General features: G+C 37.1%; 1 protein-coding gene across 1 annotated transcript in view; it reads right to left on the bottom strand.

Moving 5' to 3' along the window:
* Positions 1-223: 223 nt before the first annotated feature.
* The window catches only part of LOC114656376 (actin-related protein 3-B), a 61,863-nt gene continuing 48,751 nt past the window's right edge, over positions 224-13,335 (bottom strand). Inside the window, exons 8-12 of the mRNA XM_028807978.2 lie at positions 12,479-12,652; positions 11,934-12,026; positions 11,194-11,319; positions 5,200-5,283; positions 224-1,209 (exon numbers count right to left, since the gene is read on the bottom strand). Coding sequence (XP_028663811.2) covers positions 1,114-1,209; positions 5,200-5,283; positions 11,194-11,319; positions 11,934-12,026; positions 12,479-12,652 — 573 coding nt within the window. The 3' untranslated portion in view covers positions 224-1,113. The remainder of the gene's footprint in view (positions 1,210-5,199; positions 5,284-11,193; positions 11,320-11,933; positions 12,027-12,478; positions 12,653-13,335) is intronic.

The following is a 13,335-nucleotide window of genomic DNA, read 5'->3' on the forward strand; positions in this document are numbered from 1 at the left end:
TAAGTCAAAGCTCCAGTTGCCAACGGTCAGCAGTCAATCATACTGTATAAAACCTGTAAAAAGTAATGAAACAATATTTACACCAACTAATCTAAATGATGCATTTACATCTAGATTACAAAATAAAAGACAGCATTTTCATGGCAATCAACATTTAACGTATGCACAGTACATTTAATCAATATCATTTGTGTTCTGAAAAGAACGGGCAGACTACACACAATTTAGAAATGATTTTGTGCCTTTATTGGAATGTATCTAGGCATTTTGTACACCAATTTTTATACTGGATTATTTGGTATGAAATCAAAAACAAGGCTTTAGGCTAGAATACTGGTCCAACAGTCTTGAGTGAGTTTGTTTTTTTTTCTGCAAAAAAGAAATCAAAGGCATGAAATATTTAGAAAGCACTAGCAGACATTAGTTTGGAGAAAAACAAAAAAATATAATTCAAAAATGAAGAAAGGTCTGTTCCCAAAGCACTTCCTAGCAACAATTCACACGACTGGGAAATGGAATTGGTCACGCAATCAAAAAATATAAAAAAAATTATTGTCACATAATTGTATGAAGAAATGTATACATGTCACATCACTTCATATGGGAAATTGCTAATTTCATTGTTCTGATTGTTATAATCTTTTGACGATTTTTGTAATCTCACCTGTTAGGTTTATGTATAAAAACTTGTATGAAATAGAAACACACTCTTTCCTTGTACAGGTAAAAGAGTACAATTCAAGTATAAGAGAACTGATGTTTTAAAGGTACTGTATTCAAATCCTGTCAAAAATCCTGAATAACTCATCCACATACAAAAAGGGCACATTTAAAGTTCTAAAACCATTACAGAAGTTCATAACAAAAAATTTTCACAATGCTTAGCATATACGAAAATTTAACTGAAAATAATTTGGCTTGCTATTTCGTTCATTTTTGAAGACATGTTTACTATATTTTCCAGCCTGATTGAATTTGGTCTTTTTAAACCAGTAATTATTATTTTTTTTTCCTTTTTAATATCCAAAATGGAAGCCATCCAGACAAAAAAAAAAAAAAAACAGCCAGTCAAAGCACATCTCCCAGAGTCAGCCCTGAGGTTACTGAGGTCACTTATGACATCACTCCAAACACAGGGTTGTGGCGACAGATGCTGGGTCCAATTTCTTCATAATCTTTTTTGGTGTGGCATACTTGGTAGAACTCGGGCTAAGAAAAGAAAAAAAATATAAAATAAGAACATAAGAAACATGACAACTGAGAGGAGACCATTTAGTCCATCAAGCTCTATCAATAAGATGCTGCAGATGTTCTATCAGATGGTTGTGGTGAGCGCCCTCTTCTATGCGGTGGTGTGCTGGGGAGGCAGCATAACGAAGAGGGACACCTCACGCCTGGACAAACTAGTGAGGAAGGCAGGCTCTATTGTAGGCACGGAGCTGGACAGTTTGACATCCGTGGCAGAGCGACGGGCGCTAAGCAGACTCCTGTCAATCATGGAGAATCCATTGCATCCACTGAACAGGATCATCTCCAGACAGAGGAGCAGCTTCAGCGACAGACTGCTGTCACTGTCCTGCTCCACTGACAGACTGAGGAGATCGTTCCTCCCCCACACTATGTGACTCTTCAATTCCACCCGGGGGGAATTTTAGTGTCTGTTATACCTGCATTTTTATCACTCTTTAATTTAATATTGTTTTCTATCAATATGCTGCTGCTGGAGTATGTGAATTTCCCCTTGGGGATTAATAAAGTATCTATCTATCTATCTAAGCTCGTTTGTTTAGCTAATAGCTAAGCTATCCCGCTATCTCATCTAGATTCAAATTAAAATTTGTCAAGGTTTCTGCTTCAAATCCATGTCTCGATAGTTTGTTAGTTTAATATAGTTTGTTCTAGCGCTTCCTGGCTTCAGTTTTAAATGCACTTCCCTTTAATCTCCACTAGGTGTCCTTTACTACGTGATTCTCCCTTAAGCTAAAAGAATGCTGCTGGATCTGCTTCATCAGAATGATTAGGCACAGTAAGAAAATTTGATTTTTACTAATTGAGAGAAATTCACTATGAGTTGTCTCATAAAAAAAAAATTATTTGCTATTATTTGTTTCACAGAGATACAAAGGTAATATTGCCATCTTACAAACAAGAAAAGAATAAGTGCGTTGTGGTCACAAAGTGTATAACAGAAGTAAATGGTGTAAAATAAACCAAATCTGCCAATTGTACCACAAACATAATTGCTACTTATTTTTTTCAGACTTCAGGACATGTTAAGGAGAAAGTAGAGCTTCTCTAAAGTAGACCTCTTTGGTGCTCATGCAATATATTACACCACAGGGTTAGGAGCATGCACTGATAGCACGTTGCCGCATCCAACCACCCGATGATCCACCTGGATTGGGACCCAAGTGTAGTGGGTGACACCTTAGCACCGCACTGGAACACTGTGAGGTGTGGTGGCTGGAGTGCCAGTCCTGCCACCAAACCCCAAGTTTTCCCTGGATGCACAAGGTCAGGTCAGGTCCAGAACGTTGCTGCACCCACCACACGAGGAAACAGCTCGGGATCCTGGTTGGCAATTCTCCAGGAAGACACACGGCGGTCCAGTCCCACCCTCCGGAAATGACCCTCTATCTGCCGCAGCCAGGTGTTACGTGGACATCCTCTTGTCCTAGTCCAGCCACTCGGGTCCTCAACAGTGAGGATCCTATGAGCTGGATCACCCTTGGGGAATCGTGCCACATGGGAATAGTGCTGTAACTGATGCTCCCTCACAATGCAGGTAATGTGCCTCATGTAGAAGCACCCAAAAAAAATCTGGTCCATTACAAATGAGCTATCATCAGTATTTAAACATTTTATTAATCATATTAACAACAATAATACATTATCAGGAAAAATAATAAAGCTCTTTAAATGTTATTATCATCATTCATTGTTTTATATTTTGCTAAAAAAAGCTTGTAACAGTTTTATTAAATGTTTTCACCCTTGGACGCTTTCACATTTTATTATTATACAACACTGAATCACAGTGGATTTGAATTTGGGTTATTTGACACCGAACAACAGAAAAGACAATATTAGAATGAAAAAAGGCCTTTGCGAAGAGGCCTGGAATTAATTATAAATACAAAACAAAATGTAGTGATTGCATGAGTGTTATTGTCCTTCTAAAAAACACATTTTCTTCCAAGGTGCAGGCTTGTTGCAGACTGCATCAGAATTCCCTCTAGGATTTCCCCATATTTTGCTGCATTCATTTTACCTTCACAAGCTTTCAAGGGTCTGCTGCAGACAATCATCCCTACAGCATGCCACATGGTAGGGATGATGCCAAATACAGCATTTAATCTAATGTCTATAAACCTTAACTGTAGTTGCATCAGATCATAGAACCTTCTTCCAATTGACTTCCAAGTCTCCCATATATACCTTCTGGCAAACTCTAGTCGATATGTCACATGTGTTTTTTCTCTTTGCTACTCTCCCAAAAAGCTGCGACATGTGAACCTCCTTGGCAATAGTTGTTGTCTACACAGGTACTCCACAGTCACAGAAGCTTGCAACTTCTTTAGAGGTCTGTTGTTGGCATTTCCCATTTGTCTAAATCTTGCTCAACCACTCAGTTTCGGTAAACAGCCTACAGTAGGCAGATTTACAACTGTGCCATATTTTTTCCATTTCTTAATGACTTAACTGGACTCCTAAGGGATATTCAGTGCCTTGTCTCCATCCCCTGACTTGTTCTATTCATAAGAGTTACATAAGAGTGCTCTTTGGTCTTCATTGTGTAGTTTAGGCCACTATACTGACTTACCACAAGTTGAACATTCCACATACAGTTGCATTTCCACTATGATCAACTGTAACCCCAGAGAGGTGATCTCCACTGAACTAATTTTGGAACTCCTCAAACTAAAAGGCTGCATCAGTAGGTGTGGAATACTTATGCAATCAAATATTTTGTGTTTTATATTTGTATTTAATTTAGATCACTTTGTGGAAATCTGTTTTTACTTTGACATTATAAAGTCATTTTCTGTTAATTAGTGTCAAAAAACATTTACATTTATTAATTTGCGTAAGAGCCAATCTTAGAAGGTTAAGGCTTTAAGTTAAACTCATATTAGGTGTTTGGTAAAGAAGAATAGAATACAATTTTCTCTCATAGCTACAGATTATAGGATAAGTTAACATGAGATAGAACCTTCTTAGCTATATCTGTAATACAGGGTGTTAATAAAGTCAGTTTGTTTTGGAATTGGTCTGCGGTGGGCTGGCGCCCTGCCCAGGGTTTGTTTCCTGCCTTGCGCCCTGTGTTGGCTGGATTGGCTCCAGCAGACCCCCGTGACCCTGTAGTTAGGATATAGTGGGTTGGACAATGGATGGATGGATGGAATTGGCTCATAGCTCACATGCACTGAAAGACCCACTGGCAGTACGTAAATGGGATTGGCATACAGTTATCTGACCATTAAGAAATAGTGCAACTGTATGAGTAGACTTAACGAATGAAACAATATATACAAGTGTTAAACGTAACATTTCTTAAACAAGAACTTTTTTTTTCTTTGCTATATCATTTTTTCCCCTGTTTTTGTGTGCACTATTTAACCTTGAGTTTTCAGTAAAGCTTTTAAAAGCGAAGATATTTGTCTGTGGAATCATTTCATCACGTCAAGCTATTGCCAGAATCCCATGAAGCAAACTAATGCTGAAAAACGCTGGTAATTTTGGGTAAACAAGACTACAATTTGGCAGACGTCTTTATCTAAAGCAACTTGCAGCATTTGAGATGCAATTGGTTACATTTCTTTTTTTTTTTTTCCATTTGAAGCACATGTGGATGAAGTGACTTGCTCAGTGGCAGGATTTGAACCAACAACCTCAGGGTCTCAAGTCCAAAGCCTTAACCTCTGCTCCACACTGCCTGCCTCAGTCAAATTAAACCCACTGTGACTCAGTGTTGTATAAGAAGAAAATGCCAAGAGGTAGAATATTTTTGTAGGCAATGTACTGTATGTTTTATAACCGACTTTTAACAGCTGCTTACAATGGAAATGTAGAATAAAGTGTTATTAAAAAAATCATTGGATATTAACAACAATCAATCTGAGTAACAAACAAAATGCTAATTAGTGTTGTTATTCCATTTTAATGCTTTCAAAGAAAACATGAGAGTTTACAACTTACAGTTGACGCTAGCATAGATCCTCCAAACCAGACTGCGTATCTCTGCATGTGATGTGTAATTACCTGCACATCAATCGGTTTTGGCTGTACAAAAAAAATTTAAAAAAAAAGCAGTAAGAACATTTCAGCAAAGGTTAAATACATTCAAGGTATAAAGTTTGTAAAATCCACACCTAAACAGACAGACAATGATGTGATGAAGTAGGCAGCAGTACAACAGTGTCATCCTAAGTTTTAGACTTGGTGCATTATATGAGAAAACTGAACGTGTTCGCATCGATTTCCTCCAGTTGCGAGGTGCTGTATGGCTTCCCGTTTTTAAAATGCGTATCTCTACAGGCCTGCAAGAGGAATGGGCTGGGTGAAAAGTGTCAGATAGAGCAGTAGTTCTGAACCACTGGGTTGTGACCTATCGTTAATAATGATAGTGGTTCATGCTTGACACGCTCTCTGGATCACACTCAACTCGAACAAGAACCAGCTCTGATGATACTGCTCAATTCACCAAGTTGGACTTGATGATTATGCTTGATTCACCAAGGGGGCATCAGTGGGTCACAAAGAAACTTGATATGGGGAAAAAAATGGATTAAAACACCAGAAAGGTTGAGAAACAAAGAGCTAGAAGTAGAATCTGGAGACAAAGTCTTGTCTAGATTTTTTGTGATATCACAGTGTTACACTCGCCATTAATGGTGGTCGTAAAAATGGCATTTTTTACTTTCTCATATATGAAGCATAGGGAAAGTATTAGAATCCTTCAAAGATTCGATATTGAGATTTTGATGAATCTCGATGTTTTAGACCTCCCTGACTTTCTCATATATGAAGTAAAGGGAAAGCATTGGAATCCTCCAAAAATTCTATTTCTAGATTTTGATGAATCTCAACGTTTCAGAGTACGAAAATATCATTTCTGGAATAATGTCTATGTGTCTGTGTGTAAATATGATAACTTGAGTACACTTTCACTTAGGTCAACCAAATTTTGCATACAAGTATTAGGTACAAAACAGATTTCTTTCAACTTTTGGGCTATTTACATTAACTGGAAGCGGTACTTTACCAGGACACACTTATTATTTTTTTTTTTTTTTTGTTTATTCATGCAGCTGCAAAGTCCGATTTATTCAATGTTACTTTTATTGTAATTGTTCAATATATTATTAATTTAATGTTGATGGTTCTTTAATGTACAGTAATCCCTCGCTATATCATGCTTCGACTTTCGCGGCTTCACTCTATCGCGGATTTTATATGTAAGCATATCTAAATATATAACGCGGATTTTTTGCTGCTTCGCGGGTTTCTGCGGACAATGGGTCTTTTTACTTCTGGTACTTGCTTCCTCAGTTGGTTTGCCCAGTTGATTTCATACAAGGGATGCTATTGGCGAATGACTGAGAAGCTACCCAATCAGAGCACACAGTTAAGTTCCTGTGTACTGATTGGCTCAGCGACGGAGTGCTGCATTAACCAGGAAATCTCATCTCACTCATTCAGCATTAACGTGCTCCTGCTACTGCTTCAGGGGCCGTGTCCAAGCGCCAACAGAAGATGCAAATGATTGCAGAAAAGGTAAAAGTTTTGGATATGTTGAGGAAGGGAACAGCTACACCCCTGCAGGACACCATTACGGCATCAATGAGTCCACGATTCTTTTTATTTAAAAAGGAGGAAAAGCATATAACATCTACGGCTGCAGTGTCCTTTAACCAGGGCGCAAAACGAGTTGCAAGTGGACGTGATAAGGCAGTAGTCTGGATGGAATCTGCTTTAGGGATTTGGATTGAAGAGTGCTGGAAGAAGGACAACGGCGGTGCCACATAGTCACCTGAAGAGGCTCCTTTAGAAGAGCTGTAACGCTATCCTTTGTTGTGCAGTAAAATTAAACTCATCGTTATCGGACAAGTCGTCGTTTCATTGTTGGTGAGTAACCATAATTAATTATCTACGTATAGTACTTATTACATGTACATAGTTTAGTGTCACTGTACACAATTTTTCTTGCATTGTACGTATTTATTGCTGGTGGCCTGTCTGTCATAATGGCTGTAACATATGTGATATTGGAGACGCTCGATATCTTTAAAATAATATTTAGGTTTTACTGTATATAAACTGTGTTTACATACATAATTTCAACGAATCTTACCTAATATCTAAGAGAATACAAAGGGTTTATGCTGTATAATTGTGCGTGAAATGTTTATAATAGTGTGGGAGAGTTTATAAGGGCGTAAAATATACAAAAAGAACCATATGAACATATGGCTTCTACTTTGCGGATTTTCACCTTTCGCAGGGGGTTCTGGAACGCAACCCCCGCGATGGAGGAGGGATTACTGTACATAACATAAAAATCTAATCATTATCTTGCGGTGTACTTTTCAAATATCCATTCCCAATATCTGAGTATATGAGAAAATCGAGGGGAGACCACTCCCATTTTTTTCGCTGTGGATTTTTCTACACTATAGTAATACAATACACATAATTTTATAATATATAACTTCTTGAAGCAGTGCTCCACTGTTTAGTGGTGCCCTTGGGTGGCAAATCATTTTGAAGGAAGAGCCATGATAAAAGCCTCTTTCCAAAATAACAGCTTTGCTATTTTTTGCTATTCCCAAAAGCACAGATTATAGCCTACTTTTAGTTATGGGATATTCGTAAACCTTTGGTAATATGAAAGCATTGTGTATAATACTACTGATCTGTTTAATTATAATAACAAAACACCTTAATATTCTCAAAGCTAGACCCAAACCTCAGTGGTTACCTTAGTGGTTACTAAACATATGATCTAAAATACTGCACTCACTATGGTTAAACACAGTCTCTAATTCATCTCTGTCTTTTGCTGATCTCAAAACTATTCCGTCAAACCTAAACTACGTTTATTTTAAAAAGATTCTCTTGATATATTATTGGGTGTGAGTGCCATTCCACATTGTTAAATTGTTTCATATAATTGTGCTTTGTGTAATGTATCTTTATCCTCTGCTACTGCACAAAGAGTTCTGATGGTGTCATGTATTTTATGTTATAATGTTAACAGTACTTTCCTTGCTTTGTGATGTGTTTGGCTGTAACAGCAAGCGAAATTCCTAATAACTACATTGTCTGAATATAAAGTTCAAGTTAACTCCACCATAGCGCCACTCAAGTATATAACCACAAGCAGACAATTTTAAAATCTCAATTAAACCTAACAAATATGTCTTTAGGGTGTGGGAGGAAAACCTGAGCATCTAGAGAAATTCTCTCTCCCACATATTGGGAGAATGTCTACAGAGATGGTGACTGGGTGGCAGGATTTGAACAGAAGAGGCTGGGTTGCTAACCAGTCTTCGGCTTCATAGCTACTGCATTTTCATTGTTCTGCCTTTTTCACAGACTTCCAGTTAGAATATATTTTCAGTTTATATTAAAACTAGGGGGCTTTGCCCCCAGCTTGCTTTGCTCACCAACCCCCACCTGTCTCTACAGCTCGCATTGTGAAGAGGGGGGCTGAACGTACCCCAAAGAGATGCGGTCGCTCCTCCGAAACCCCCTCTTAAATGGTGATACAATGGGAAACAAATATAGTTTTTTTTTTTTTTTTACCTCCTCTTTGCTCGATCAGCTGCTGTGGCTTGCTGCTGCCGTGCCGCGTGATCTGCATCTCGCGCAGTGCACTTTTGTCATATCACCCATGTCCATATATTCAGTCTCTTTTCGCTTTTACCTTTTCATCAATATCGCACTGAATTTTGATTCTGTGTTTGGAATTACGTTGTGCCAACACAACATATAACTGCCCATCAGTGAATATCATTTCTTTCTCTCTACAAGAAATGTGTCTGACAATAGCATTCACACAAATGAGAAATGATTTCTCTCGTGGGATTTCACTTTCACCAAATAACAAATCCTTCAATTAACTGGGAAGAAACACTACTTTTCCCTGATGGCAACACAAATTAGACAATCTACAAGTCTCCGACTTAAAGTTTAAATCCGAACAATATATTCGATCTCTTTCCGCTGTTCCGTTATTTCACAGAGTAATAATTTCCGTTTGTTTGCACTAGTGCAAACTTTACTATACTTTTGAGACTTTTGAATTTTCGTACTTCCATTATCTCTAACCTGCTCTGCATGTGTACTGTGCCAACATTTTTGAATTCTTTAAGTCTCGCGAGACGTGAAAGTGTCTCTGTGAGAAAATCATGTTGCGTCTCTTCTAACCTTCCAAGATTTTTTTTTTTTATAAACAGAGAGATATCTTCTTCTTTGCTAATATTGTTTTTAACAAAAATCAGACATTAAATAAATGCATTGTCTTAATTGATCAACTCAACAGAGATGATGTAAAGAAAAAAAATCAGGCATATTTTATTAAGGCAGTTAATTATTTTCAAGTTTTTCTTGTAATATTTAGGGACCAACTTCTTTCTGAATGTCTTCTACTGAAAGAGTGGAATTGCACAAATGTTCTTGTAACTTTTATAATATTAATTGAATATTAAAATCTTTAATTATGCAAAACTTCCTTTCCTTAGAGATATTTTGTAACTGTGAAATTCATAGCATCACGCCTCCCGAGGTGGAGATGCAACAACAAGTAATAACATCCTGTTCAACATTGTGAAGCCCTTCTGAGAGAGTTAAATCCAGAACAGAGGATATCAAACATCTCAATAACCAAGCTACATTACAGGACTGGCTGTGCACTCATTAAATACGATACTGATGCTCTGTGTAAGAAAGGACAGAGCTGACTATAGTTCCTTAGAAGGCTGGCGTCCTTCAACATCTGCAATAAGATGCTGCAGATGTGCTGCAGATGTTCTATCAGACGGTTGTGGCGAGTGCCCTCTTCTATGCGGTGGTGTACTGGAGAAGCAGCATAAAGAAGAGGGAAGCCTCACGCCTGGACAAACTGGTGAGGAAGGCAGGCTCTATTGTAGGCAAAGAGCTGGACATTATGACATCCGTGGCAGAGCGACGGGCGCTGAGCAGACTCCTGTCAATCATGGAGAATCCACTGCATTCACTTAACAGTATCATCTCCAGACAGAGGAGCAGCTTCAGCGACAGACTGCTGTCACCATCCTGCTCCACTGACAGACTGAGGAGATCATTCCTCCCCAACACTATGCGACTCTTCAATTCCACCCGGGGGGGTAAACGTTAAAATTATACAAAGTTATTGTCTGTCTGTTATACCTGCATTGTTATCACTCTTTAATTTAATATTGTTCTTTATCAGTATGCTGCTGCTGGAGTATATGAATTTCCCCTTGGGATTAATAAAGTATCTATCTATCTATCTATCTATCTATCTATCTATCTATCTATCTATCTATCTAAAGGAAGTGGCAGAAAATGAGGATGATGGCAAAAATCAGAGGTCATCATAATTAATGGTGCCCACTGTTGGCATGACGTGTCGTCCTTTAGCACCTTCCGCCAATGGCTCATTCCACCATAGCATGCTAGGTAGCCAAATAGCTAGCCATCTATGCGATATGAATATTAGCATAAGCCAAGCAAAAGTCTTGCCCTTATTTAAGGCTGCTCATGAAATTTTACTGACAAATACAGCAGCGATAACTTAACACATTTTCAAACCTTTATACTGAAAACCAAATCTAAAAAAAAAAAAAAATGCTTCCCCTCCGACTTACTCTTTAACACTGCTTCAAAATTAACTTAACTGCAAGAATTTTACTAGTATGAACAATAAACTGTTTAATGAGAAATTTTAAATATACTGCTGTAATAAGTACAACACTGAGGTTTACCTGAGTAACAGTGAAAATAATTGTAACATTAAAAACAAATTACCAGCAAAAATGAAAATGTTAAAGGGCACTTTATAAATATTTTTATATTGCTAATAAAATTGCTGTAAAAATGATCAACACTTTACTGCACTCAAGGAGCAGTAGCCATGATAATGCATGTGGATAAAAAAAAAATTATCGAAATTTATAAGTTACTAACCTTTAGTTTTCCTCCACTCAACTCTTCACTGAGTTTCAGCCGGGCATCTACTGTTCTCTTTAAATCTCTTTGTAAACGGCGTCCAAAATCCCTAAACATTGTTGATCCTCCAGATAAAACAATGTTCTGTGAATAAACAAAGGAATAAATAAATACACGTCTGCTGTAAGAATGATGAATATCAAACTTTCCAATCTACTCTGTTAAAGCGCAAGCCTTCAACATGTAGGAAAAATCAGTCGTAGAAATGAAACGCGGTAGAATTCTGCAGAACAGCAAAAAATATTTATTTTAACTGAAAGCAATATAAAAGGGCAAACATAAATAAAGTAACTGCCTGCTTATGAATTGAATTGTTCTATGCATTTTTTCCATTTTGTATTTGTCATTTGTTTCTTTGTGGTTTTCTATCCCTCCTTTGATCATTTTCTAAATCCATTCATTCAGAGCAGGGCTGCAAAGAAGCTGGAGCCCAGTCTCTAAGTTTAGGAAAAAAAATTAAATGTGTCCGGGCCGCATCTGAATATTCTTTGATAAACTCATATAGTTACATATACTTGTAAATAAACCATGGAAATGGATCAAAAAGTTTAACTGTAATAAATACTTAAACAATTCATATTGCAAAATAACCTGTAACAGACACAATACTTAGTGCATCTCAAAATCTTATTGTCATAGTAAGAGCCATTTGTTTTCGTAAGTATTAAATACACATAAAACATCAAAAATATGCTCACCTTGTAAAGGGGACGCCTTACGTCAATGGGGCAGTTCTGAATAACTTCATCTACTACCTCAGAGATGGGCTGTGTAAAATCAGGATTTGCAAACTGTGCAAAGACAATATATTAAATGTTAATTGATATAGTTGTCAGTTATTCTAATAATTGTTTTGTTTTTTTTTAATTAAAGATGATTGAAGAATGAAACAGCATTTTTCAGAATTTTGATAGTGGCAGTCAATACGAACACTCATCTGAGAGGAATAGCAAAGGGTGAAATACATTTAATAGAAATTTGATGCACGCTGGGCGGTAGCTCTTTTCACTGGCAGCTCTTTTAATTGGACATTATTGTTAATCCTAACATTCAACTCCGTTCACTGACTGTGTGGCACACTTTGCCTCTTGAATGTAGAAATAAGGAAACAACTGCACCATACACTTGTGAACTATAAATCATTCTGAATGTTCGCATCATCTAACTCAAAATGAATAAATGTCAAGTTTGTAGTTTTAAGTTTACTCTAAGTAAAGAAATGCTGAATAGACTTAAAAATTACCTCTGGGTGGAAGAAGATTTCTGGACCTAGGAATCTTTCATAGCCTACATCAATTGTAAATTCTTTCTTGCTAATAGCATTAATGCCAGTGTACTGTTTGATCCATTTTGCACCATCTGTGTCGTACTTGCTGAACTCCTTTACTAAATCTGGACAAACATAGCTGAAGCGCTCCTATTAACAAAAAGAGAAAGAAAAAAGAAAAAGGAAAACATCATAATAAATCTTGAGTCAACAATACGCATGTAGAGTTGTTGCTATGTAGTTAAGAAAGTATGTGGATAACGTCACAAAATATATTCAGCCAGACTTTCCTGTAAGGGTATGGTACTTTAATTTATATTCACTTTACCTGAAAAGGACAAATCAATGAAAGAATCTCCAACAAGGATTCTATACACTTCATTAAAAATTAAAGCCTGGTTTCAGTTGCTAAACATTGGAGAGAAAACACATGCTGGCACGGTAGAAGTTTTATTCATTTATTATAATATTTCAAGTATGGCAGTAGAGTGCAGATAGCTTGATACTATGCACATCACTACAACACAGTAGTATAACTGTGGAATTTTATTACAGATACCACAATAATGCCACAGTACAAAAACAAAAAATAAGCTTTAATACAGGGGTGGGCAAAGTCATTCCTGGAGGGCTGCAGGTTTTTGTTCCAACCCATTTGCTTAATAAGAAGCACTTATTGCTCAAGTAACACTTCTGCTTTATTTTAGTTGTCTCGCGCGTTAAGATTTTGAACCCTTATGGCTTATTTTAGTCTTAAAGAGCTGTATTCTCGTTTTTTTAATTGCACCTTTTTAGCAATAACATGCAAATGACAAAGGAAAGGAGCATTTCTC

The sequence above is a fragment of the Erpetoichthys calabaricus genome, chromosome 8 (genome assembly GCF_900747795.2).
Source record: "Erpetoichthys calabaricus chromosome 8, fErpCal1.3, whole genome shotgun sequence".
Classification (NCBI taxonomy): Eukaryota; Metazoa; Chordata; class Cladistia; order Polypteriformes; family Polypteridae; genus Erpetoichthys; species Erpetoichthys calabaricus.